Source organism: Saccopteryx bilineata, chromosome 4 (genome assembly GCF_036850765.1).
Source record: "Saccopteryx bilineata isolate mSacBil1 chromosome 4, mSacBil1_pri_phased_curated, whole genome shotgun sequence".
In the NCBI taxonomy this organism is placed as follows: Eukaryota; Metazoa; Chordata; class Mammalia; order Chiroptera; family Emballonuridae; genus Saccopteryx; species Saccopteryx bilineata.
The window spans coordinates 240,562,904-240,589,725 of record NC_089493.1 but is presented as its reverse complement, the minus strand read 5'-3'; the positions used below and the strand labels follow the sequence as shown (position 1 = coordinate 240,589,725).

At 40.6% G+C, this 26,822-nt stretch overlaps 1 protein-coding gene across 1 annotated transcript in view; it reads right to left on the bottom strand.

Annotated features, from left to right (window-relative positions):
- Positions 1–26,822, bottom strand: part of CAMK4 (calcium/calmodulin dependent protein kinase IV) — a 343,324-nt gene that overhangs the window by 71,228 nt on the left and 245,274 nt on the right. The window contains exon 7 of the mRNA XM_066274026.1: positions 4,245–4,317. Coding sequence (XP_066130123.1) covers positions 4,245–4,317 — 73 coding nt within the window. The remainder of the gene's footprint in view (positions 1–4,244; positions 4,318–26,822) is intronic.

The following is a 26,822-nucleotide window of genomic DNA, read 5'->3' as shown; positions in this document are numbered from 1 at the left end:
ACCAGAAACAGGCAGGGGTGCCCCCTTTCACCACTTTTATTCAACATGGTCCTGGAAGTCCTAGCCACAGCAATCAGACAAGAAGAAGAAATAAAAAGTATCCAAATTGGAAAAGAGTAAATCTGTCATTATTTGCTGATGACATGATACTGTACATAGAAAACCCTAAAGTCTCAGTCAAAAAACTGCTAGACCTGATAAATGAATTCAACAAGGTGGCAGGATATAAAATTAATATTCAAAAATCAGTGACATTTTTATACACCAACAACAAACTGTCAGAAAGAAAAATTAAGGAAACAACCCCCTTCACTATTGCAACAACAAAAAATAAAGTACCTAGGAACAAATTTAACGAAAGAGGTAAAAGACTTGAATTCGGAAAATTATAAAACATTAAAAAAAGAAATCAGGGAAGATACAAACAAGTGGAAGCATATACTGTGTTCATGAATAAAAGAATTAACATCATTAAAATGTCTATACTACCCAAAGCAATCTGTACAGTCAATGCAATTCCTATTAAAATACCAATGGCATACTTCAAAGATACAGAACAAATATTCCAAAAATTTATGTGGAACAAAAAAGAACTCAAGCTTGACCAGGGGGTGGCACAGTGAGTAGAGCGTCAGACTGGGATGTCAAGGACCCAGGTTCGAGACACCGAGGTTGCCATCTTGAGTGTGGGCTCATCTGGTTTGAGCAAAAGCTCACCAGCTTGGACCCAAGGTTGCTGGCTTGAGCAAGGGGTTACTAGGTCTGCTGAAGGCCCCCTATGTCAAGGTACATATGAGAAAGCAATCAATGAACAACTAAGGAGTCGCAATGAAAAACTGATGATTGATGCTTCTCATCTCTGTTCCTGTCTATCTGTTTCTGTCTGTCCCTCTCTCTGTCTCTGTAAAAACAAACAAACAAACAAAAAACAAACAAAACCCCCACAAAACTCAAATAGCCTCAGCAATTTTGAAAATGAGAATAATGTGAAAGATATCACACTTCCTGATATCAAGTTATACTACAAGGCCATTGTACTCAAAACAGCTTGGTACTGGTATAAGAACAGGCATATAGATCAATGGAACAGAACCAAGAAGCCAGAAATAAATGCACTTTTATGGTCAATTGATATTTGACAAAGGAGGTAAAGAGTATACAATGGAGTAAAAACAGTCTTTTTAATAAATGGTATTGGGAAAATTGGACAGGTTCATGCAAAAAATGAAACTAGATCACCAACTTATACTATTAACATAAATAAACTCAAAATGTTTTTTAAACATAAAAGACTTAAATGTAAGTTGCAAAACCATGGATATCTTGGAAGAATACACAGGCAGCAAACTCTCTGATATCTCTCATAGCAATATTTTTGCCAATATATCTCCATGGGCAAGTGAAATGAGGACAAAATAAACAAATGGGACTATATCAAACTAAAAAGCTTTTGCACAGCTAAAGGCACCATTAACAAAGTAAAAAGACAACCTACACATCGCCAATATGTCTGATAAGGAGATAATAATTAAAATTTATGAAGAACTTCTAAATCTCAACACCAGGAAGATAATTCAATTAAAAAATGGGCGAAGGGGCCCTGGCCGGTTGGCTCAGTGGTAGAGCGTCGGCCTGGCGTGCGGAAGTCCTGGGTTCGATTCCCGGCCAGGACACACAGGAGAAGCGCCCATCTGCTTCTCCACCCCTCCCCCTCTCCTTCCTCTCTGTCTCTCCCCCTCCTGCAGCCGAGGCTCCATTGGAGAAAAGATGGCCTGGGCGCTGGGGATGGCTCTGTGGCCTCTGCCTCAGGTGCTAGAGTGGCTCTGGTTGCAACAGAGCGACGCACCGGATGGGCAGAGCATCGCCCCCTGGTGGGCGTGCCAGGTGGATCCCGGTCGGGTGCATGCAGGAGTCTGTCTGACTGCCTCCCCGTTTCCAACTTCAGGAAAAATACAAAAAAAAAAAAAAAAAAAATGGGCGAAGGAATTGAATAGATTCTACTCCAAAGCGGACCTACAGATGACCAATAGGCATATGAAAAAATTCTCAATGTCACTAATCATCAGAGAAATGCAAATTAAAGCCACAATGAGATATCACCTCACACCTGTCAGAATGGCGCTCACTAACAAATCAAGAGACAACAAGTGCTGGCTAGGGTGTGGAGAAAAGGGAAGCCTCCTGCACTGCTGGTGGGAATGCAGACTTGTGCAGCCACTGTGGAAAATAGTATGGCGTTTCCTCAAAAAATTAAAAATGGAACTGTCTTTTGGTCTAGCTATCCCACTTTTAGGTATATATCCTAGGAATCCCAAAACACTGATTCAAAAAAAGATAAGCACCTCCAGGTTAATTGCAGCATTGTTTACAATAGCCAAGATCTGAAAACAGACCGTATCCATCAGTGGATCAGTAGATTAAAAAGCTGTGGTACATATACACAATGCAGCCATGAAAAAGAAGGAAATCTTACCTTTGTGATGACATGGATGGACCTGGAAATTATTATGCTGAGTGAAATAAGCCAGGCAGAGAAAGACAAATATATGCTCTCACTTACAAGTGAAATCAAATGAACAAGATGAACTGAGAAATGGAATAGAGGCAGAGATGGGGTCACAGGGACCAGAGGCACAGAAGTCACAGGGAAGGGGGATGAGGGGACAGGATCAGAGAAGGTGAAAGGATTAGAAAAGCTATATATACATAACACACAGATACAGATAACAGGACAGCAAATCCCAGTGGGAATGTGGGAGAGGGTGAGGGGGACAAAGGGGCTATAATGGGGGGCACGTGTTTGGGGGTGAGGGTGTTATATTAAGTAGGACACTTAAATCCATGTTAACATAACAAATTAAAATTAATTAAAAAAAATCATTCCTTAGTTGGCAAGTTTAGAAAACCAGAGATGGTAAATATACTGTGATTGATTAATATATATATGGAATGAAGTCATTCTTTTGGGCATGATGAGAAGATGAATTTGATATTCAATATTCAGATAATCAGGAGCAGCACAGTGTATTTAGAATAAAATTCAATGGTGTTCTCTGCAGATTTTATCCACCCCCAGTTCAAACTTTTTATCCCTTACCAGAGAAGAAGAACAAACCACTTTTACAGGAAGGGATAATTTGGAAGGGCTGAATTATAAAACCAATTTAATTTAGTGTTGATACCTCAATAATGGATTTGGTTAGTCCAAAAATCTTTTTCTAGCAGTCTTATGCAAGGCTAGTGAGGCTGTTTTTGCTTTTAGTCAATGGTACATAAGTTAGTTAGATACCAGGGTCTTTTCATTCTTCCTCCCTCTTTCCCATTTTGGTTGTTGTTAAAATTCACAGGACATGTGCTTTTGTCACTGTGGCTGATTTCTCAAGATACCGAATAATGATTTTAGTTAGATAACTGACTCTGAAAAGTAGAACAGATCTTAATTTGGAGTATATTTTATATAGATTTGTCTCCAAGCATGATAAATATCTCCCCTTGATCACCACTGTGTTTGTTCTGAGAATCTGTTCTGGCTTTATATTCAATAAATGACTCACCAAAGTGTCTCAGCATGTAGTAGACACCATTTAATATATGGAAAGGTTTTTTTTTTATTTTATTTTTAAAGCAATGGAGTCTACATTATCTAGGCAAATATTTCCTTATTAATTCAATCCAAACAAGCTCTTTGAAATTATATATTTTTGTAAATGTGTATGCATGTTTCTGTCATTAACTTATAAAACTTTATTCCAGTTTAAATATTTAGATTTTTTTCCTTTAAAATAATTAAATTGTCACCATTTTTCCTTCTAATTTACTCTTGTCTTGAAAGAAAAATCAATGATCTCTATGTTCCAATGTCTATATTCATCACATTCAACCATCCTCCACTTACTTTCCTAACAAACAACAAAAATAATAAAGGAACAAACTCAAGAAGCAAAAAGAGAGAGAGAAAACAACAGCTATAGGCACCAAAGTCTGATTTGATTTTATAATAAAATAAAAAATATAATACTTTAACAAACTTATGGCATTACATAGAAGAGACTGCATCTTTAAAAGTTTGAGTAACCAATGGAAAATATAAATTTATCGAACATATTTTCTTGCAACCATTTTATATGGTTCTGCTGTACATTTTATGGCTCGTCACAGACATATACGTACTTCTTAAATGAGATTCTACAAAAGTAAGAGAGCTATTACCAGGAGTCACACTACCGCTGCCACCTCATACTTACAGCAACGGCCTCCAGGATTTGTTTAACAGCATCTGCAGCATCTCGTTCACTGTAATAACCCTTTTCTACAATCCTAAAAAAGGGGGGAGAAAGAACATGAAATGCTTCTCATACACATGCATTCAGTTGAGTGATGCTAAAAGAATTTTATTAAAATAATGTTAAAGAGGATATATCCAAATAATTGCAACAGGCTAACACAACACCAAAAAAAAAAAAAAAAAAAAAAGATTTTTATAAACTGGCACTCTAGAAATTTTTGGATTTATTTAGGAAAATTAAAAATTTATTTTTAAACTTTGTATTGTGAGTCATTTAAAAAATATTCCAAGCCTGACCTGTGGTGGCGCAGTGGATAAAGCGTCGACCTGGAATGCTGAGGTCGCCAGTTCGAATCCCTGGGCTTGCCTGGTCAAGGCACATAATGGGAGTTGATGCTTCCTGCTCTTCCCCCTATTCTCTCTCTCTCTCTCTCTCCCCTCTCTCTCTAATAAAAATAAATAAATAAAATCTAAAAAAGTAAATTAAAAAATATTCCAAGTAAACAATATGTCATAAACCATCCCACGTAACTGTTACACAGCTTCAAAAGTTATTAGTTAATGACCAATGTTGTTACCTATCCAATTAATTACTTCCCCTTCTTCTCTATTATTTTGAAGCAAATATCAGATATCATGTAATTTCATAAATATTTAAGGAGATATCTCTAAATGATAAAGGGTCTTTTAAAAATCTTAACTACAATGTCATTATCATGCCTATTATATTACAATTCTTTATATTATCAAATATTCTGTTTCAAATATTCAATTGTCTTTACATGTTAAAATTTGTTGTCTGTCTGTTTGAATCAGTATCCAAATAAGGTCTCTCTCTCCCTTCTCTGCCCTTCTTCTTATTCCCTTTCTCCTCCATCTGGATTCTTTTCCAAATAAATGACTAGCTCTTTTTGCATTGATAAGGGCAAGTAATTTTTCTTTTAAGTTAAAGTCTTTTCTTTTTCCAACTTGAAGAATGTTTCCCTGATTTAGAATGTTTTGTATTTATTTTCTTCTATTGCTTTGGTTTCTTCTTTGGGTTGCACAGTTATACACACATAAGAGTTTTTCAACTTTAGATTTACATTGTTCTTCTATTTTTTTTTTAACCTTAGTTTATTTTGCAACATTAAGCTATAGTTTCATGAATTTTGTGGGTATATGGTCCTGGCATGCGTTCACTGCATAAAGGAAACTTATTCTGCTACTGATTTTCTGTGCCCTAATAATCATTTTATATTAGAATTAACTGAGACACCTCTCTGTTGCTGCTTAATTTTAAGCCAAACTGGTTTTTTTTTGTTTTTTTTGTTGTTGTTGTTGTTTTTGCATTTTTCCGAAGCTGGAAACTGGGAGGCAGTCAGACAGACTCCCACATGCGCCCAACCAGGATCCACCCGGCATGCCCACCAGGGGGCGATGCTCTGCCCATCTGGGGCGTCACTCTGTTGCGTCCAGAGACATCCTAGCACCTGAGGCAGAGGCCACAGAGCCATCCCCAGCGCCCAGGCCATCTTTGCCCCAATGGAGCCTTGGCTGCGGGAGGGGAAGAGAGAGACAGAGAGGAAGGAGAAGGGGAGGGGTGGAGAAGCAGATGGGCGCTTCTCCTGTGTGCCCTGGCCGGGAATCGAACCCGGGACTCCTGCACGCCAGGCCAACACTCTACCACTGAGCCAACTGGTTTTTTTTTTAATTAATATATTAGTTTCAGGTATATATAGCTATTTGACAAATTCCTTATGATGCAGTCACCACAATAAGTCTAGTAACCATCTGTCACTGTACAACGTTATCATGATAATATTAACTATTGTCCCTATGCTTACGTCCCCATGACTTATTTCACTTTTCATAACTGGAGGCTTGTACTTCCTATTTCCCTTCACCCTACTGACAGAGTGATAGGCCAGGATATCTTTTCTAGTTTCAAGTTCTTCTCCTCCTCCTCCTCCTCCTCCCCTTCCTCTTCCTCCTCCTCCTCCTCCTCTCCTTCCTCTTCCTCCTCCTCCTCCTCCTTCTTCTTCCTCTTCTTTTCTTCTTCTCCTTCTCCTTCTTCTTCTTTTTCATGAAGTATTAAAAACATGACGTTATACTTTCTGAGATCTCTTCTATCTGGAACTTCATACCCTTGCCTCTACCATCTTTACTCTGATTATTGGAGTCTCTTCCTAGCAGTTTCTCCTAAATATGGAGCTTTTACCCTAAGGGACTTCAAATATTAATTTCAGGAGTTCATAGGACCTTGAATGCATTCATCACTTCAGACCTTACTGTGAGTGCAGGCTTTGCACTTATCAGAAGTTCAGATGGCAGAAATCCCCCACGGTTTCAGCTGTTCATCTTGTATTAGCCGATCACCTTCCAATACTCTGGAAAGTTCAGAGATTTGAGTGTTCTCTCATTCTTGGGTCTGTCTCTTCCACTTGCTTCCTCTTCTGTGGCTCTTGGAATTGTCATTAGTTTGTCCTCATGCACTTGTATTTCGGGCTTCACAGGGATACCTTGTCACCTGGTTTTATTATATTGTCTGAGTTTTTGGTCTTTCTGTCCTAGTTTCTCTATGTCTATTCTTAAGGGACTATTTGATAAGAATAAAAAGCTACCGTTTTTGGTGTTTTTATCTTAACAGAATATCAGAGAAAACACATTTTGGATAGCACTGTAGATTACCAACGTGCATAAGATATTTTTAGCTAATAAAAAGTTTGTGGTAAAGATGTGTGAAAAACGTCAATTCAAAACATAAAAGAAACAAAACTTCAACAACTTTAACATTGCATTGAAATTTTTCTTACACTGTTAATTCCTCCAATAGCATATTTTTCAGAAGTATCTCCCCTTTTTGAAAAACAGTACTTTAGTATGAAGTTGTAAGTTCTCACAGTAGCTAGTGTTAAAAAGTGAATTTAAAATCTATAAAAATGTTTTCATAATAGGTAGTAAAGGGTGAGGAATGCAGAATAGAGTAGATATAATCAAAATAAAAGAAGATACCTCAAATGATGATAATTGTCAAGATACAGAAAAACTATATTGATACAAAAAATTAAATTATTTTCTTTTCTCCCTTCGATTATTTAGAACATTGTCAAGAAACACAAACTTGGCCTGACCTGTAGTGGTGCAGTGGATAAAGTGTCAACCTGGAATGCTGAGGTCACCAGTTCAAAACCCCAGGCTTGCCTTGGTCAAGGCATATATGGGAGCTAGTTCTTCCTGTTCTTCTCCCTGCCCTTATCTCTCTTTTGCTCTCTCTCTCTCTACCCCTTACCTCTCTAAAACTTAAAAAAAAAAAACAACCACAAATTCATCTTTTCAAAGGGTTAAAGATAAAATATCCCCCCCCCCTTTTTATTTCTTGGACATGGTCAAATAAAATGTGAAAACAGATTATAATATTTAGGGGACTTTATTACTCTGTTCTTGAAAATCAATTTTCATGTGATATTTCCTTAAAAGAATACTAAGTTTGCCTGACCTGTGGTGGCACAGTGGGTAAAGCATTGACCTGAAATGCTGAGGTTGCCGGTTCGAAACCCTGGGCTTGCCTGGTCAAGGCACATATGAGAGTTGATGCTTTCTGCTCCTCCCCTCCTTCTCTCTCTCAGCCTCTCTCTCTGTCCCCTCTCTCTAAAATGAATAAATAAAATCTAAAATCAAATAATTAAATAAATAAAAATTTAAAAAAGGATACTAAGTTTTCTTGAATTCCTGATTGAGTTACATAGTTTACTTACTAAAAATTTAATTGAAATAATTTCTTGACCTATACTTTCTGACGTGTGTGTGTGTGTATGTGTGTGTGTGTGTGTGTGTGTGTGTGTGTGTGTGTGTGTATCACAGAGACAGAGAAAGGGACAGACAGACAGGAAGGGAGAGAGATGAGAAGCATCAATTCTTCATTGCGGAAACTTAGTTATTCATTGATTGCTTTCTCATATGTGCCTTGACAGGGGTGGGAGGAGGTGCTACGGCAGAGCGAGGGCCCCTTGCTCAAGCCAGTGACCGTTGGGCTAAAGTCAGTGACCATGGAGTCATGTCTATGATGCCACACTCAAGCCAGCTACCCCACACTCAAGCCAGTTACCCCTCATTCAAGCTGGATGAGCCCATGTTCATGCCGGTGACCTCAGGGTCTTCTATGTCCCAGTTCGAAGTTCTATTCACTGTGCGCCACTGCCTGGTCAGGCTATACTTTCTGACTTTTTAAAATTAAGTACAAGGGAAGGGGGAAAGACTGTTGTGTCAGAATAAGTTGAAAACTTTGGCTACCATTCCATCATCCACTGCATTTTATTCTAACCATGGATTTTGTGGGATGCCCACCAACCAACACAAATGTAATCAGTGTTTCCTCTATGCATCACACCTGCCAAGTCTCAGCAGATGGGCTGTCTCCAGTCCTGTTAAAGGAGGGGCATTATAACAAATATAATGGAAGAGAATGGCCAATACTTAACTTTCTTTCCACCTCTTATTCTCCCAGAAAAAAATAAAACAAATTACTTTTTGGCATGCAAAAAATAGTGTGGATTTTCCTCATAATCACTTGCCAAGGCTAGCGCTTTACCACAGCTGCTTTGCAATTCCCTTTCAAGGGGTGTTATTCACACATCAGTCTATGCAAATAGTACTCCTTGGGATTGTCCAGAGCCAACATGTACAACCATGTCTGGCTTCCCTAATGGGAAATCCTCACTGTCTTCTAAATATACTTGTTCCTCTGAGCATTCTTCCCCTTGCAGAGGCAGGGCTTCTCACCCACTAGAATTTTATCACCATATTTTGTGGCTTTTTTTTTTTTTTATGAAGTGTCAAGCTTTGGCCTAAATATGATGTTTAAGCATCTTCATTTGGGTATAATATAAGGGTAAATGCCTGTGTTCAGAACAGGTCGTGTGTGACTCTCCAGGGACTGGCTGGATGGGAGAGTGAATTTTCTTGGAAGTTAGATGTTTTCAGGAAGAATGGAGGGAAGAGTAGTAGGTGTAAGAGCAATAGTTAATGAAAATTTCACTACTTTTCCACAATATATGTTACATTATCAAAATATTTCATTTAAGTAATGAGGAGGATATATTCTAACAGATATATCCATTCATTAATTTATTCAGTAAATAATAATGGAATGACTATTATGTGCTGGAAACTCAGTAGTGAACCAGACATGGTCTCTGCACTCATGGGCTTTTTCTTTTTTTCTTTTTTTTTCTTTTTCAGCTTCAGCACAGATTTTATTGTTCTAATATCAGCTAGTATTGCTATATTTACAAGATTTAATTTTTCTTTTTTCTTTTTTCCTGTATTTTTCTGAAGCCAGAAATGAGGAGAGACAGTCAGACAGACTCCCGCATGCGCCCGACCAGGATCCACCCAGCACGCCCACCAGGGGGCGATGCTCTGCTGCAACCAGAGCCACTCTAGCGCCTGGGGCAGAGGCCAAGGAGCCATCCCCAGCGCCCGGGCCATCTTTCCTCCAGTGGAGCCTCGGCTGCGGGAGAGGAAGGAGAAGGGGAGGGGTGGAGAAGCAGATGGGCGCTTCTCCTGTGTGCCCTGGCCGGGAATCAAACCTGGGACTTCTGCACGCCAGGCCGACACTCTACCACTGAGCCAACCGGCCAGGGCCACGGCTTTTTCTTGATATAAATAGACAGACAATAATCAACAGTGCGCTACAAGCTGTGACAGAAGTATTAGGGAACAGCCTGAGAGCTCCTTGAAAGGGCAGGTACCTATTCTGAAGGCCACACAAGGTGGGGAAGGATTCCAGAGGCAGGTCCATCTCGGCTCAGACCTGAAAGTATGTAGAGAACTTGTCTAGTTGCAGCGAGGGTGGGAGCTGGGAGGTAGGATAGGTGTGGGGGAGGAGCATGGCACTGGAGAACAGAGAGACTTTGCTAAGAAAAAGGACCAAGACTAGAGTGAGAACTAGAGTGTGAGGATGGGGTTGTGATATTCAATCAGTATTTCTAACTGTGAGCCTTACTTGCTGGATATTTAAAGAATAAGGTTTGGATCTTGCCCAGATGAGACCACAGATAGTGGAGAACTTATTAACAAAAACATCATCATAGATGCAACATATGTTATATTAAGATTTGTACAGCCAAGGGGTTTACTAATTCTGTTGTCAGAAATGTCCCCAGAGTAGACATGTGGGGCAGGAGCACAAAATGCAGGTACCTTCCCTGCCTCATCTCAGTGTGGACTCTGCACACCACAGCTTAGCCCTACCATCAGAATTTCACTCTTTCTCTGCCAGACTCTTCGGGAAGGATTTTTTTCCCCAGTTGATTGGTTCATCAGTATGTCACAGAGTTAGATTTCTGGAACTCAGACATTCAATTTTAAATATTTTATAAGTTGAGCAACCACCCAGGCTAGCTGTGGCTGACTAGAAAGATCAATAACAGTGAACTACTCAAGTTGCAAATTCAGTTTTATAACTTAGAGCTAAGATTACAAGTGAAGATATTAGTGACCAATATCTAGGGCTTCACACTAACTAGATTGTTACTTTGGTCACCCAGAGCCTACCTCCAAACCTTGCTCATAGTAGGCAGTCAATAAAAAATTGTGGAATCAGCCTGACCAGGCGGTGGCACAGTGGATAGAGCGTCGGACTGGGATGCAGAGGACCCAGGTTCGAGACCCTGAGGTCGCCAGCTTGAGTGCGGGCTCATCTGGTTTGAGCAAGAGCCCACCAGTTTGAACCCAAGATCGCTGGCTCCAGCAAGGGGTTACTCAGTCTGCTGAAGGCCCGCAGTCAAGGCACATATGAGAAAGCAATCAATGAACAACTAAGGCAGAGGTCTCAAACTCGTGGCCCACGGGCCGCATGTGGCCCGCCCACCAATTTTGTGCGGCTCGCAGACTGGCCCGCAGATTAATCCACGAAGTTTGATTAGTCTGCGGGCCGCACAAAATTGGTGGGCGGGCCGCACAGCCACAAGTTTGAGACCCCTGAACTAAGGTGTTGCAATGCGCAATGAAAACCTAATGATTGATGCTTCTCATCTCTCTCCGTTCCTGTCTGTCTGTCCCTGTCTATCCCTCTCTCTGACTCACTCTCTGTCTCTGTAAAAAATAAATAAATAAAATTAAAAAAAAAATTGTGGAATTGGCCCTGGCTGGTTGGCTCAGCGGTAGAGAGTCAGCCTGGCGTGCGGGGGACCCGGGTTCGATTCCCAGCCAGGGCACATAGGAGAAGCGCCCATTTGCTTCTCCACCCCCCCTCCTTCCTCTCTGTCTCTCTCTTCCCCTCCCACAGCCAAGGCTCCATTGGAGCAAAGATGGCCCGGGCGCTGGGGATGGCTCCTTGGCCTCTGCCCCAGGAGCTAGAGTGGCTCTGGTCGTAGCAGAGCATCGCCCCCTGGTGGGCAGAGCGTCGCCCCTGGTGGGCGTGCCGGGTGAATCCTGGCCGGGCGCATGCGGGAGTCTGTCTGACTGTCTCTCCCCATTTCCAGCTTCAGAAAAATACAAAAACAAAACAAAACAAAAAAAAACAAACAAAAAAAAATTGTGGAATCAATTCTAATTACTGAATAAATGATGCCAGAAAATTCCAGACTGTGGCCATTTGCATAACTCCTTTGCCTGCGTTCCTTATCCTGGGGAACAAAAGCCCTGAACTGGAAAGCGATGCTCACCACAGTGCACTGGCCGTGGACGCAGTGGGAGAGCAGCCATGTGCACGCTCCCCCAGGCAAAACGCAGGAGAAGGAAGGGCGCCTGCTGGCCTCAGGAAGAAACTCAGGGCTACATATTTTCCAGATATTATTGGAATAACATGAATCTTTTCAGAAACCAATTTTGAGCAAAAATAAAAGTGATTAAAATTCATCAGAGTAGTATTCGTTCCATGAAGCAACACAAATTCCTACTTAAAATTTAACTGACATTTCAAAAAAAAATTTCCAATGAATTGAAGATATATACACAGTCAAGAGTTTATAGTTTTATATAGAATGGACTAGGACTTCAATTTTTAGAAGCAATAAAATGTTCAATCACCGTGGTGTTTTTAGAGCTTTAGAAATAGGAGGATAATTTTGGTTGATGGTTTTTTTTTAATATTTAAACATACCTATTGCTATATTTCTCTTCAGATTTAATAAACTAATTAAATCCACACCTTGTAAAATAGTAAGAAGGTAGTCCACAGTGCTACCAGCAGCTGAAATCTTTGTCAAAGGCCCAGCGCCCTGTGGTTTGTTGCTGTGCTGCATAATTTCCCATAGTTTCATGTGCTCTGGGCTAGAAGACTCAGTGCTAAAAACCAAATCTCTCCTAGGATTTTTATCACAACTCTGACCCAAACGCTGCCCTGGGATTCCAGTTCCTACAGTGATAAGGTGTCAAGGAACTGCAAAACTGTAGCCTGACCAGGCAGTGGCGCAGTGGATAGAGCGTCGGACTAGGATGCAGAAGGACATAGGTTCGAGATTCCGAGGTTGCCAGCTTGAGTGCGGGCTCATTTGGTTTGAGCAAAAAGCTCACCAGCTTGGACTCAAGGTCACTGGCTCGAGCAAGGGGTTACTTGGTCTGCTGAAGGCCCACGGTCAAGGCACATATGAGAAAGCAATCAATGAACAACTAAGGTGTTGCAATGAGCAATGAAAAGCTGGTGATTGATGCTTCTCATCTCTCTCCGTTCCTGTCTGTCCCTGTCTATCCCTCTCTCTGACTCTCTGTCTCTGTAACAAACAAACAAACAAATAAATAAATAAATGCTGATACTGGTATTTCAAAAGGAAGAGCCAGGCCCTCCTTACCCCTCCTTTCTGAGGAGGAAAAAAAAAACAAAAAACAAAAAAAACCCAAGAGAAAGAGATTCAAGTTTAACTAGAGTTCTCTGGAAGGACTGAGGCCACTTGCTAGACAGAGCAAATAAAGTAGAACTTATCTGAAACTTCCTTTTCCCCTTCCTTAAGAGTGTTTAGGAGACAATGTTTACATATCTTAATTAAAAATTCCTATAACTCTTGTTCCCCTCCTGGAGTCCTGAGAGTGATGTATACCTCTAGACAAAGGGATCACAAGGGCACTTCCCTTGCTTGAGAAACCTGTATTCTGTAACATTTTACATGCTTTCTAATATTCATCCCTTTTAAAATTCTTTATATGTATAAAACTTGTAAACTAAACAAGTGGGGACTAGTTTATTAGGTTTCCTAATAAGCTAGCCCCAACACTCTTAGCAAAGGTAATTTCATTTAGCTTCTTTCCTTATCTTAAGCTAAACATTTCATTTCCCACTATTGTGGCGACAGAGATGGGTTGTAAATCCTGGAACAGTGGTCCCAAACCCCCGGGCCGCTTACCGGTACCGGTCCGTGGGCCATTTGGTACCGGTCCGCAGAGAAAGAATAAATAACTTACATTATTTCCGTTTTATTTATGTTTAAGTCTGAACGATGTTTTATTTTTAAAAAATGACCAGATTCCCTTCGTTACATCCGTCTAAGACTCACTCTTGATGCTTGTCTTGGTCATGTGATACATTTATCCGTCCCACCCTAAAGGCCGGTCCGTGAAAATATTTTCTGACATTAAACCGGTCCGTGGCCCAAAAAAGGTTGGGGACCACTGCCCTAGAAGATTTGGGACTGTCTTTGATATATAAAAAAACATTTATTGCTTACTGTGTTGAAATGTAAAACAACATTTACCACTAATGTGTTGGGTATGTAAAATGTTTATTACTACTGTGTTATCTTGTGGTCTTAATATGTAGGAATGTTTTTCCTTTTAATAGATCCTATAGATAAATATTGTAAGCTTATCAGTAAATGTCTTTTGTACCATGCTCCCCCTCCTTTTCCCCCAACCAGTCTGTGATCATGTCTATAGAACCAGCCTCAGGTCTATGATCTATGCTGCACAGTTTGGGTGAGCTATACCCCGTCCGTGTATGCCTTGTCGGCTTAATATTAATATTAATAAAAGCTCCTCCTAAAATTTCTTCTGTAACCTGTGGACTACACTACTTTATAACACTAAAAGTCCCTCGGTTGCTCATCCATTTAGCCGACATCTGGAGATATGGGAAGACAGCACAACAAGGTGTGTTTTCTGGGGCTCCTAGGCTGTGACTCTGTAGCCCCAACAGGCCACCCACTCCAGACTGTTCCTTTCACCGTTTGCTGTGTGAGCCCACATGCTCCCCTTTCCCACAGTTGAGACCATTCTCCTTCTCATCATTTTAAAAATGTAGGATGAGAAAACACAGGCAACGCCTATTTCTCTCCATGGATCTGCTTTAAAATATGTCTTTTGTGCATTTGCTCCCGTCACCTTAATTGCTGCAAATTGAATTGAGCCCAACGGTTAGCACGGGCAATGCAGCTGAAGAGCTCTAATCAAATTACAGCCCAAGGCCCTCAGACTTCCTGGCATGTGCATTAGGCGCCCTCCTGCTGTCTCCACCAATGGCAGCTTTTTCTCCAATGCAGATGTTATTGTTACCAGATGACTGTAGGTTTATGCGAGAAAGATACTGGTCTTATGAATATGTGTACTAAAGGATCAAATGATATAGGGTAAAATCACCAACTAATATGAGTTTCATGAACCAAGTGTTAAGGACTGCTGGTACAGCCCTGGCCGGTTAGCTCCATTGGTTAGAACATCGTCCTAATATGCCAAGGTTGCATGTTCCATTTCTAGTCAGGGCACATACAAGAAGCAACCAATGAATGCCTAAATAAGTGGAACAACATACTGATGTTTTTTTTTCTCTCCACCTTCCTCTCTAAAATCAATAAAAGTAAACTGAAGAAAGACTGCTAGGACATCATTATGCTGTTACATACAAAAAATTACATTAAAATGTTTAAATCCACTACTCCTACTCCTTTATAAGCTTCTTTCATTGTTTTTTCTCATTTCATTGATGGCCCCTTGGTCTATATTGTTTTTTTCTAAGAACTGTCCCAAAGAGTTGAGAAAATAATATACTTTAATAGTTCTAAAGGTTCTGTTAGCACCTGTTAGGTTTGAGGGAGTGAGGGAATTGTGGCTCAGTGTGGGTGCTGACCAGGGAGGTGAGAGGGCAGGAGAAAGAGGAGGGCAGATCAGCGTGTAGACCTGAGAACACAGACTGCCAATTCCTAGTTCAGTTCTCGCCTACTATAAATTAAAATCCTGACCCAAAGATGTTATATAAATTGCCCAAGAGCACATTGTTTATTCAATCACTCATTTGACAAACATCTAGCACCTGACCTGTGGTGGTGCAGTGGATAAAGTGTTGACCTGGATGCTGAGGTCACTGGTTCGAAACCCTGGGTTGCCAGATCAAGGCACATATGAGAAGTAATTATGAATTGATGTTTCCCACTTTTCCCCCTCACTTCACCTTTCTCTCTCTCTCTCTTCTCTCTAAAAAAGCAGTAAATAAAATCTAAATAAAAAACAAAAACAAGTATCTAGCAGCTGCTTGCTTCCTATCTGAACAGCTTTTAAAATCGACCAACTAACCCTCACCATCAATTTGTTCTCTCCTTTACCCATTACCTGCTAATTTATAATTTCTCACTGAAGATTCTGCTCAAAAGATTCTATTCCTCCCTGAAGCTGTTTCTGAGTTAGAGGACTCCTACATTTTATGCCCCATGTACTGTGTTTATGCCACGATGACAGCATTTATCTCCCTCACATGATACTTACAGCCAAATTCGTGGCAATACAAAGTATCATATGATATGTCTTTTGTTTACTAATTCTTATAATTTTTTTTCATTCCCATCTCCTCATTTATTTATGTTTGTCTTGTGGTTGTCTCTAAAGTCCTAATTCATTTTTTTAGGGAGGTGATGGTAGTATTATAAATAATATTAAGGTCCATATCACATTTTACTTTTCCTCTCCTAGACCACAAGCTCCTTGAGGGTGACGTCAGTGTACCCTGGTTAACATGGTGGTCAACTAAATTTGTACAGTGAGGCCAGACTGTAGTTTTGTTCATCATGTTAAAAAGAACTGACGTGAACCAAAAGGAGTGAGTCACCTTCTGGGATGAACTGATCAAACCTGTACTTTAAATTTGGATAGATGGAAGCAAGAGAAACTAATGCCAGTTAGGAGTCTACTGAAATGGGAAAGAGGATGTGAAAGTTCACAAGGGCAGATGCGACAGGAAAGGGGAGAGGAAGTGGACCTGAGCGTTGCTCGGAGAAACAATGATGGCCGGGCACGGGGAGGAATGAGAGGAAGAGGGAGAAATCAATGCTGAGCTGGTAAATCAGTTCACAGGGGTAAACAGGGAAGATTGAGGGTTGAAAGGATCCTGAGTTCATCTGACAGTATATTGATTCAGACATGCCTATGATACTTGGTGAAAATGTATAGCAGATTGTTGAAAATCCTATTTTCATCTCTGCTGAGACAGCAGTTACCAACATGGCTTAAGTCACACAAGAGTGTCCCATTTACCTACGGGAATGCTTAAAATACTCTAGGGAAGGATGACACTTAAGAGATGGAAAGAGGAAGAGGAATTCAGGAAAGAGATCAAGGAGAAAACCAAAAAGTAAGATTGAAACCAAGGGGCAAAAGATGCTGTCAAAACTGCAGAGAAGGTATGAAGCAGTTTAGACAACAGAATATAATACCACAGAACACTCTCCAAAACACATAGCCTCTGACCTCAACAACTCCTTAATGCTCTTCAAAAGACCTTATGCTTGCCCTTTTCTATTCTCACATTCTCACTTTCGAAACTCACTTCTTTCCTCAAATGCCCTATGCCTATTCCATTCTCTTCTAGCCATTGTTAGAAAATAAATTTCTCTTCCACAACAATATTGGAAAAATAAGGGCTATCCAGTCTCAACTATTAAACCTCTCACACTCTCCCTAACTCCACCACACTCTCATTTCCAGCTCCAGGTGACTACTGCTTTGCTTTCTGTCTCTATACATCTGCACCTACCAGAAATTCCATATGAATTGGGTCGTACAATATGTTGTTTTTCCTGTCTTTTTTTTTTTTCACATAGCATACTGTTTTTGAGGTTCATCCATATTGTAGTGTATATCAAAGGAACTTTCCTTTTCACTTGTGAATGATATTCCATTGTATATTGTGACTGTTCATTTGCCAGTTTATGGAAACATCAGTTACTTCCTCCCCTTGCTTGGAATGCACTCCACTCCGTGTGCAGGCTTCCTTCAGAGCCTACTGTGCTTCCCAGAGATTCTTGAAAGGCAAGAGGAAGTGACACAAATTTCCTGATGTTGACGATATGGTAAAAGCCTGGGTCTCTGACCCAGGAGTCTTACATATTATCCCAATATTCATAGAAGTACAATAAAATAACACATTAGTTTATAAGCAAAGCAGAATTATATCCCAACCCTGATAGTACGTCCTCTAACTTTGTTCTCCCCCCCCCCAAATTGTTGTGAGTACTCTAGGTCCTTTGATCCTTCAGCATCTTTATTCTTTTTGCTTCTGAGGAAGATAACAACTTTTTCTGTCATAAAAAAGTCCTTTTCTCTGACTGCAGGTCTTATTTCCTCCTTTTTTATTCTCTGGGATTTTGCTCTAAATATAAGTCCCTCTCACACAGATATTTTCTTCTTATCTATCTTGTGGGCTCCTTCCTGTCAGCAAATTCTGTGTTCCAGGTGTGTCAGCCCAAAATAATAAATAAGCTTCCATTCATCCTATGTTCCTATCTCCTACCGCAGCTTTATCTTTCTCTTTATAGCCATGCTTCCAGAAAAAGTAGACTATAAATGTAGTCCAAATCAAAGTATATGCTTTCTTCACATATAGCCAGATAAACTGCACAAGGAGATGTATTTAAACTAGTGGTGGGATTCAAATAATTTAACAACTACTTCTCTGCCCTAATGACCATTTTAAGTATAAAAGAATGATATATTGAGGCCCTGGCCGGTTGGCTCAGTGGTAGAACGTCGGCCTAGCGTGCAGGAGTCCTGGGTTCGATTCCCGGCCAGGGCACACAGAAGTAAAGCCCATCTGCTTCTCCACCCCTCCCCCTCTCCTACCTCTCTGTCTCTCTCTTCCCCTCCCACAGCCAAGGCTCCATTGGAGCAAAGATGGACCGGGCACTGAGGATGGCTCCATGGCCTCTGCCTCAGGCGCTAGAATGGCTCTGGTTGCAACAGAGCAACGCCCCAGATGAGCAGAGCATCGCGCCCTGGTGGGCATGCTGGGTGGATCCCGGTCAGCGCATGCGGGAGTCTGTCTGACTGCCTCCCTGTTTCCAGCTTCGGAAAAATACAAAAAAATAATAATAATAAAAAATAAAAAGAATGATATTCTGAAAGGTAGTTTATTATTTTATGCTTTTAATATTTAAATAAGAACAATAAAAGAGGTACACAAAACTAGATTTTTAAAACATTAATGAAAAATTTTAAATAATACCTGACAAAAAACAATAAAACTGTTATTTAAGATATTTCCGGCCCTGGCCGGTTGGCTCAGTGGTAGAGCGTCAGCCTGGCATGCAGAGGTCCCGGGTTCGATTCCTGGCCAGGGCACCTAGGAGAAGCGCCCATTTGCTTCTCCACCCCTCCACCTCTCCTTCCTCTCTGTCTCTCTCTTCCCCTCCCGCAGCCGAGGCTTCATTGGAGCAAAGATGGCCCGGGCTCTGGGGATGGCTCCTTGGCCTCTGCCCCAGGAGCTAGAGTGGCTCTGGTTGCGACAGAGCAACGCCCCGGAGGGGCAGAGCATCGCTCCCTGGTGGGCAGAGTGTAGCCCCCTGGTGGGCGTGCCGGGTGGATCCCGGTCGGGCGCATGCAGGAGTCTGTCTGACTGTCTCTCCCTGTTTCTAGCTTCAGAAAAATACAAAAAAAAAAAAAAAAAAAAAAAGAAGATATTTCCAGTGACAGCTTGTCACCCCCTTATTGTTTGGCACTTTCTACATTATATGTTTGCTTACTGAAGTCACAAACATGAGGTAATTAAAATTTATTATTTCATCAAAGGTATAATGAGTTTTATGAGATGAATAAATAAATTTTACAAGCATAGCTCTGTCAAGTTTTTTTCACCTATAGACAGAACAAATATAACTATGGGTGCTTAGAATACACTGTTGCACAGATGAATGTTAAAAAAGAGTAAGGAATATAAATTTGTGAGTTCCACATTGGGCAGTTGTCCAAGCACCCATTTTAGAACCCTGATTACAAGTGCCATTTTAAGAATTGGTTTGCCAAATTCAACAAAGAATTAGGTATCGGTTCTGCTGAACCAGTACAAACTGGCTGAATCCCACCACTGATTTAAACTATCCACTTGAAAAATACCTCTATACATGTTACTGTTTAAATTAAGCAAACACTGCTTAAGTGGACAAAATGCTACATTAACAGTATTGGCATTTGCTTACATAGCAGCATGAGAGGGTAGAAAAATCATATGCTTTGGAATCTCATGTAATTATTTTTGTTGTTGTTGTTGTTAGACACAGTATAAATTGAGTGACCTAATGGTAGTTACTGGACCTCTCTGATCTACAGTTATCTGGTCTATAAAATATATATGGTTCAAGGCCTACCTTGTATATGTGTTGTGAGGATTAAAATGAAACCATGTTTAGTAAAATGCCACGCCACTGTCAACACCCCAACAAGCATGTAAAAATGGCCCTCCTTCTAGTGACTAATTATCCTTTTTAGACAAACAGATTTTATAAACCTTCACTTTTAGACAATTACATCAATGACTAATTTTGATACATAGTCTTCACAAATTCAGACCTGTTCTGTGTTTGGTTATCCATGGTATCAACCATGATATGACTCTATGGAGGCAGGAGCCAGAAAACCCCTAAATTCTGTTTCTGAAATCTTTTTCTAAGGGCAATGTCCTGAAAGTTTAATTTATTTCCACCAAGATTGAAAGACCCAGGAATGTTGAATTTGAGGTTACTATTAGAACTTTGTCAGCTAATTAACAGGTTAATTCAACTATCCTCAAACATAACCACTACTCTTCTTGCATATTGACAACTAATAGCTTTTTAAAAATATATTTTCAGTGTAGGGAAATGATAATAAATTTGTAGTCAGATAAACATGAGTTTCATGCCTGACTTTATCAATTTCTTCAGTTTAAGCTCTTGAAAAAAATATGAGAATAACAAGACCTCAAAAAATGGAAGGGTGATTGTGTTAAATTCATATATAGTTTTGCATAGGACCAACCAACACATGACGAAGTCTCCATAAATAAAATAAACGATAGTTCACTTCTTAGAAATTATCTGAAAGGGACAAACTGAATTTAATAACAAGGATTGCGAAGCCATTTGAGGAGAAAGAGTTGGGCCAGAAGACAGTCTGGCTGACTAATTTGGGAAGATCATTGATCTTTTCTCATTCTCAGTTTCCATGTCTGTATAGAGGGGGTGTTAGTCAAATACGTTTGTAAATATGATATATACGTTTGCTCGCTTATAGTTTGCATTGGGTGTGGGAGACAGGCTGTAAGCTGGCAAGGTCTTTATCGCCTAAGGCTTAGTTTTAAGACTAAGCTTTTCCCACCCTTTTAATACTAAGATTTTTTTCAACACCCTTCTAATACTAAGATCTTCTCAAACCTAAGCTTTTCTCCATATCCTTGACTGTTGCATGATGTAGGGTGGTGCACTCTTATGAGGAATCCCATTTATGCCTCAGATAAGTGGCTTTGTATCAGAGACTTCCTTATTTGTATATTGGCTTAAAGCAATGGTTTTCAAAGTTTTTGAAGTTGGGGTGCATTTAAAGTCCTATAAATAATTGTAGGTGCACTATATACAAATTTCTGAGAAATATGTTATAATAATTAAGTCAAATATTAAAGAAAAATATATATAAAGTCCAAGTGTGCTTTCATGATAATTGAACAAAATATGACAAAATTAAATTTATTCTAACATTAAAAAGCATTTTTGTTATATTTTTTGTTATGCTTTTTAGAATTTATAAAAAAGAGGGGTTAAAAAATAAAAAAAACAACAAAAAAGTTATCTTTTTATATATATAGATACATTCTTAGTAAGATTTAGTAATTTGGCAGGTCCCAGCATGAATGTGTTAAGTTTTTTCATTCTTGTGTTTATGAGAAACATGAGCCTGATGTGTCCTATCAATTTCTTCAATGTTTGGGCATATATTTGAAAGGCAAACTCTCATTTCTTTGTCAATACATTGAAGAATTCCTCTCTTTTTACTCTTAATTGTGTTGAGTGCAGAAAACCCTCACCATACATATCATCTTAACTTTACACCAAATAAAAGATAAAAGAAACTTGCCTCCAGTCTTTCCAGGGAACATGGGGGGTAGTGTAAACAATCCAGCACCACAGCTTAACAGCCTTTTGCAACCTAATCAGGCAAGTGAGTTGGGGGTTGGGCAGACTGTCACCTTACAGCCAATTCCCCAGATCTCTGTCCCCCAAAAATCTACACTCCAAAAACTCTGTTGGTTTTTTGGTCCCCAACATATACATATTTCTCTAGAATACCATAGGGTGCACCTGGAAATCTTCTAGGGTGCACCAATGTGCCCTGGCGCACTTTGAGAACCACTGTCTTAAAGGCTTTAATTTCTACACTATAAAATAAGGCAGACTGGGGGCTCTCTCTCACTTGGTTCCTGCCATGAGCATTGCAGAAGAGAGGCAGCCAAGATGGCGGAGTACTGAAGGAGAAGCCAGTTTGTGCAGAGTTTGTGCAAAGAGAAGGAGATGGGGAACAAAGGTGAATAAGGCTGGTGAGATAGAAATCTTTCATTTTAGCAATACATCTAGGATAAGTCAATGGCTTTGGGAGTCCTGAATGGAAAGGAAAGTGTTTTCCCACTGTGTGTATTTTCTCGTCCGCAGGTGGGAGCTAGGATTAAAGGTAATGGCCCACCAGTTCTTGGCTCCATTGTTTCATTACTGTCTGTCCAAATCTAATGCAAACCTGCACGGGCCAGGCGGCTGTGATGGTGGCCGCGGCTACTGGCTTTACAGGGGGCAATACTTTTCATCTTGCTTGCTCCAAAGGGTTGACTGAAAAGAGGAAAATCCACTACTGTGTGTAAAAGGACTTTTAAAACCACATGTATTTGTGGATGAATTAGGGGTTCTGTAATAAAACTTAATGAAAGCAACCTCATAGGGTGATCTGATCAGAATTTTCTAACTGGGCAGGTTATGGTTGGTAGTCACAACCCAGGCCTATAAAAGTTATCGGCTTCCATAGTATGGCCGGCGACATTAGCTAGTGCTTGCTCTGGTCTCTTCAATGGGGAAACAGCGGACTACAAGAGACAACTCTATATCTGCCTCTATTTCCAACAGACTCATGTTCAACTTTCACTCACAAAACAGCAGGGAAAATTTTATTAATCCTTTTTAAAAAAAATGTTAATATAAAATTATAGCAAAAAAAAAAAAGGAACTTGAACTTTAGTAACAGCTGGAAAAATCCGCAGCAGCGGTGGGAGAAGAGATTTAATTCAGTTGATTTTCTGTGGTTGTTGGTTGTTCACTAGTCTCACGGTGATGGAAGCTGCACGTTTTCTCGAAGGGACGGAGAAGCTACTGGAGGTCTGGTTCTCCAGGCAGCAACCCGGAGCAAATCAAGGATCTGGGGATCTTCACACCATCCGGGGCTCCTCCGCGCCGAGTGCAGTGATTGTGGCGGTGTGGCGCAGGAACCCGCGTGGCCGCTTCATTGAGAGTGGACGACCAAAGAGCTCCTGGCCCCACCGAGAGCCTGGCCCCATAGTGTGGGCCAGTGGGCGCTTCAGGAACGATGGCTGTGCTCACCACTGTCCCTGACAGAAAGCAACTTGAGGAGGAAATTCGGGAGGACATGTGCTGCTGGGACTTTAAGGCATTTTGTCTTGAAGGATTCTTTTCTTGTAGAAAAGCATCGTGATAGCTCAAGTCACAGGTCTCATTTTTCATGCTTTGTGCGACATTTAAAATGTTTACCAAGTGCCAGGCTCAGTTCTAAGCACGTTATCTGTATGTTACAGTGTAAGGCCAGTATGCACAGCCACCATCATAGCAGCCTAGCCCATGCAGGTTCCCCCTGAATTTGGACAGATGATAATGAAACAACAGAGCCACGAACTGGTGGGCCATTATCTTAATCCTAGCTTGCACCCAGAGGGCAAATAAAAACACACACTGAGCTCCAAAACCCACTCATTCAGTGCTCATAAGGCTACTGACTTATCCGAGTTTCCTAGAATCAAAGGTTTCTAACTCACTAGCTTCATCCTCCTTTGTTCCCCATCTCCTTCTCTCTGCACAAACTGGCTTCTCCTTCAACACTCTGCCATATTGGCTGCTTCTCCTGGCCTCCTCCACATGGCCTTTCTCTGCTCTCTGCTCTCTAATGCTAATCTCAGGAACCAAAAGAGCAAGCTCCCGGTCTGCCCCCATTTTATAGTGTAGAAATCAAAACCTTTAATCCAAAATACAAATAAGGAAGTCTCTAATACAAAGTCACTTATCTGAGGCATAATGGGATTCCTCATGAGAGTGCACCACCCTACACCAAAAAGGGTGGGAAAGGTTTAGTCCTAAAACCAAGCCTTAGGTTATAAGAATCTGCCTGCTTACAGCCTGTCCCCCTATGGGGAAGATAAAATATATTATGCTCACTTTGTTAAAGATGGCGCTGCCCACACAGAAGCCGTCGCTCAGGTGATATTACTGTGTGTTGGGGGTGGGCTGTGGGCAGGCAGGATCCTTGTAGCCTGAGGCTTGGTTTTAGGACTAAGCCTTCCCACCCTTTTTGATGTGGGGTGGTGCAATCCCATCATGCCTCAGATAAGTGACTTTGTATTAGAGACTTCCCTATTTTGTATATTGGATTAAAGGTTTTGATTTCTACACTATAAAATGGGGGCAGAATGGGAGCTTGCTCTCGGTTCCTGGGATTATTAGCATTAGAGGAGAGGGAGCAGAGAGGAGAGGAGAGAGAAGCCACGTGGAGGAGGCCAGGAGAAGCAGCCAAGATGGCGGAGTGTTGAGTGAGAAGCCAGTTAGTGCAGAGTTTGTGCAGGGAGAAGGAAAGAGATGGGGAACAGAGGTGACTAAGGCTGGTGAGCTAGAAACCTTTGATTCTAGGAAACTCGGATAAATCAGTAGCTTTATGAGCACTGAATGAGTGGGTTTTGGAGCCCAGTGCGTGTTTTTACTTGCCCGCTGGGTGCAAGCTAGGATAAAGATGATGGCCCACCAGTTCTTGGCTCCATTGTTTCTTTACCAACTGTCCGAATCCAATGCGAACCTGCATGGGCCAGGCTGCTGTGATGGTGGCCGTGGCTGCTGGCTTTACACCCCCCCCACACCCAATACAAACTATAAGTGAGCAAATATATATATCATATTTAAAAACTTATTTGACCAACATACAAGAAGCAGTTACTTTTCTTACAAAAATGGGGAAGTTTAGTATTTTCTCCATTTCCCATCTATGATGATGATGATGGTGATATGCATTTGGTAAATGATGGTGATCAGATTATCTAGAAAATCTTATAAAATAAAATGAATAACCTTGTTTTGCTCTGGTTCATTAAAAAGTTCTGAAAGTTAGCCTGACCAGGCGGTGGCACAGTGGATAGAGTGTCTGACTGGGATGGCGAGGACCCAGGTTCGAGACCTCAAGGTTGCCAGCTTGAGCATGAGCTCATCTGGTTTGAGCAAAGCTCACCAGCTTGGACCCAAGGTCGGTGGCTTGAGCAAGGGGTTACTCGGTCTGCTGAAGGCCTGCAGTCAAGGCACATATGAGGAAGCAATCAATGAACAACTAAAGTGCCACAATGAAAAACTGATGATTGATGCTTCTCATCTCTCTCCGTTCTTGTTTTTCTGTCCGTCCCTATCTATCCCTCTTTCTGACCTTCTCTGTCTCTGTAAAAAAAAAAAAAAAAAAAAAAAAAATGTTCTGAAAGTTAAAAAAAAGTTTATCTTTGCCTCAAATAACCCTTGTCCATTGTCTTTTGTGCATCTAGGTTAACACACCTTTGAAATGCCTCTTTTTCAAACCCCTTGGAAGGGTCATTAGTCTCAGAAAAGCACATAATCTCATTAACTATTTTGTAATCCTATCATAGAGATTTCCCTGCCTTGCTTTCTCCCATGTTCATGTAATCTCCCTCACTTTCCCTTCTTAATCCAACTGTGCTGCAAACTGTTATTCTGGGAAGCATTTTTTCTCAGTCTGTTGAGATCTTGCTTCCAGGTGGTCCTCTGTTTGCCTCAGATAAACTCTATTAGCTCTTATACAAGTTTTCTACAGGTTTGTAAGTTCTTTCATTGGCATATTACATTTTTGCTCTCAGCAATGGTGGGGAAGACAACTTGCTTCCAGGAAGGAACAATAAGCACAAGCTAAATAAAATAATTTTTAAAAATATATTTGAAGGTGTCAGAGAGTTACCAAGGAAGTAAAGGCTTCAAGAGCCAAGATCTAGGAGAGAAGAAAAACTCAGCAAAGCAAATCTCACATGTGATACCGTGCTTTCCCTTTAAAGGCATTTGCTGAGTCTAAACCAGCAGCTGACAGGCTGACCCCGAGCAAGCTTCTCACCACCTCACAGGGTGGAGGGAACAGAAGTTGGCATTTAGGGTCTGACAAGGAAGAGAGGCCCTGGTAAAATCCCCAGGTTTAAATTGGGACCCTTAAAGAGCAAAACCCTCTGAGTAAAATTGACAAGAAATAGATCAGCCTTCTGTAAACCTAGGGTTGAACCAGACCAGTACATGATTGGATTAAAGTGATCTGTTCCTTGCGATTACTGCCTGCCATGGAACAACAAAAACATTCTGCTCTTTTGGAAGGTAACAAATTTAAAGCCACAGATTCTAAAACCTTTTAAACATAGTGTTTGGCATTTGAACAACACAACCAGGCAAGCAAAACATAAGAAGAAAACAGAAAAAGAAAAACAAAGGCAATTTAAATATCCATAAGATAGTATGATACTGAAGTTAGACAAAAATTAAGAACAAAGTATCTGTTTGAAACAGTTAACTAGAAGGCCAGGACCAGGTAGCTCAGTTGCTTAGAAATTTCATCCCAATGCACCAAGGTTGTGGGTTCGATCCCCAGTCAGGGCACATACAAGAATCAATCAATAGGCCTGACCTGTGGTGGCGCAGTGGATAAAGTGTCGACCTGGAAACGCTGAGGTTGCCGGTTCAAAACCCTGGGCATTCCTGGTCAAGGCACATATGGGAGTTGATGCTTCCTGCTCCTCCCTCCCCCTTCTCTCTCTCTCTCTCTCCTCTCTCAAAATTAATTAAAAAAATAAAAAAATCAAAAAGAAAATCAATGAATGCATATATAAGTGGAATAAATCAATGTTTCTTTCTCTCTCCATTCCTCTCTCTCTAAAATCAATCAATAAAAAAAATTTAAGTAGATCATAATAATACTACTAAATTAGTTATTTTAAAATACCATCATTTTCCAAAACAAAACTCAAAATTTACTCTTAAAGCAAACAACATCACACCTTGTACACTTTAAAAGTTCAATAAATTTCTAAAAATTATTG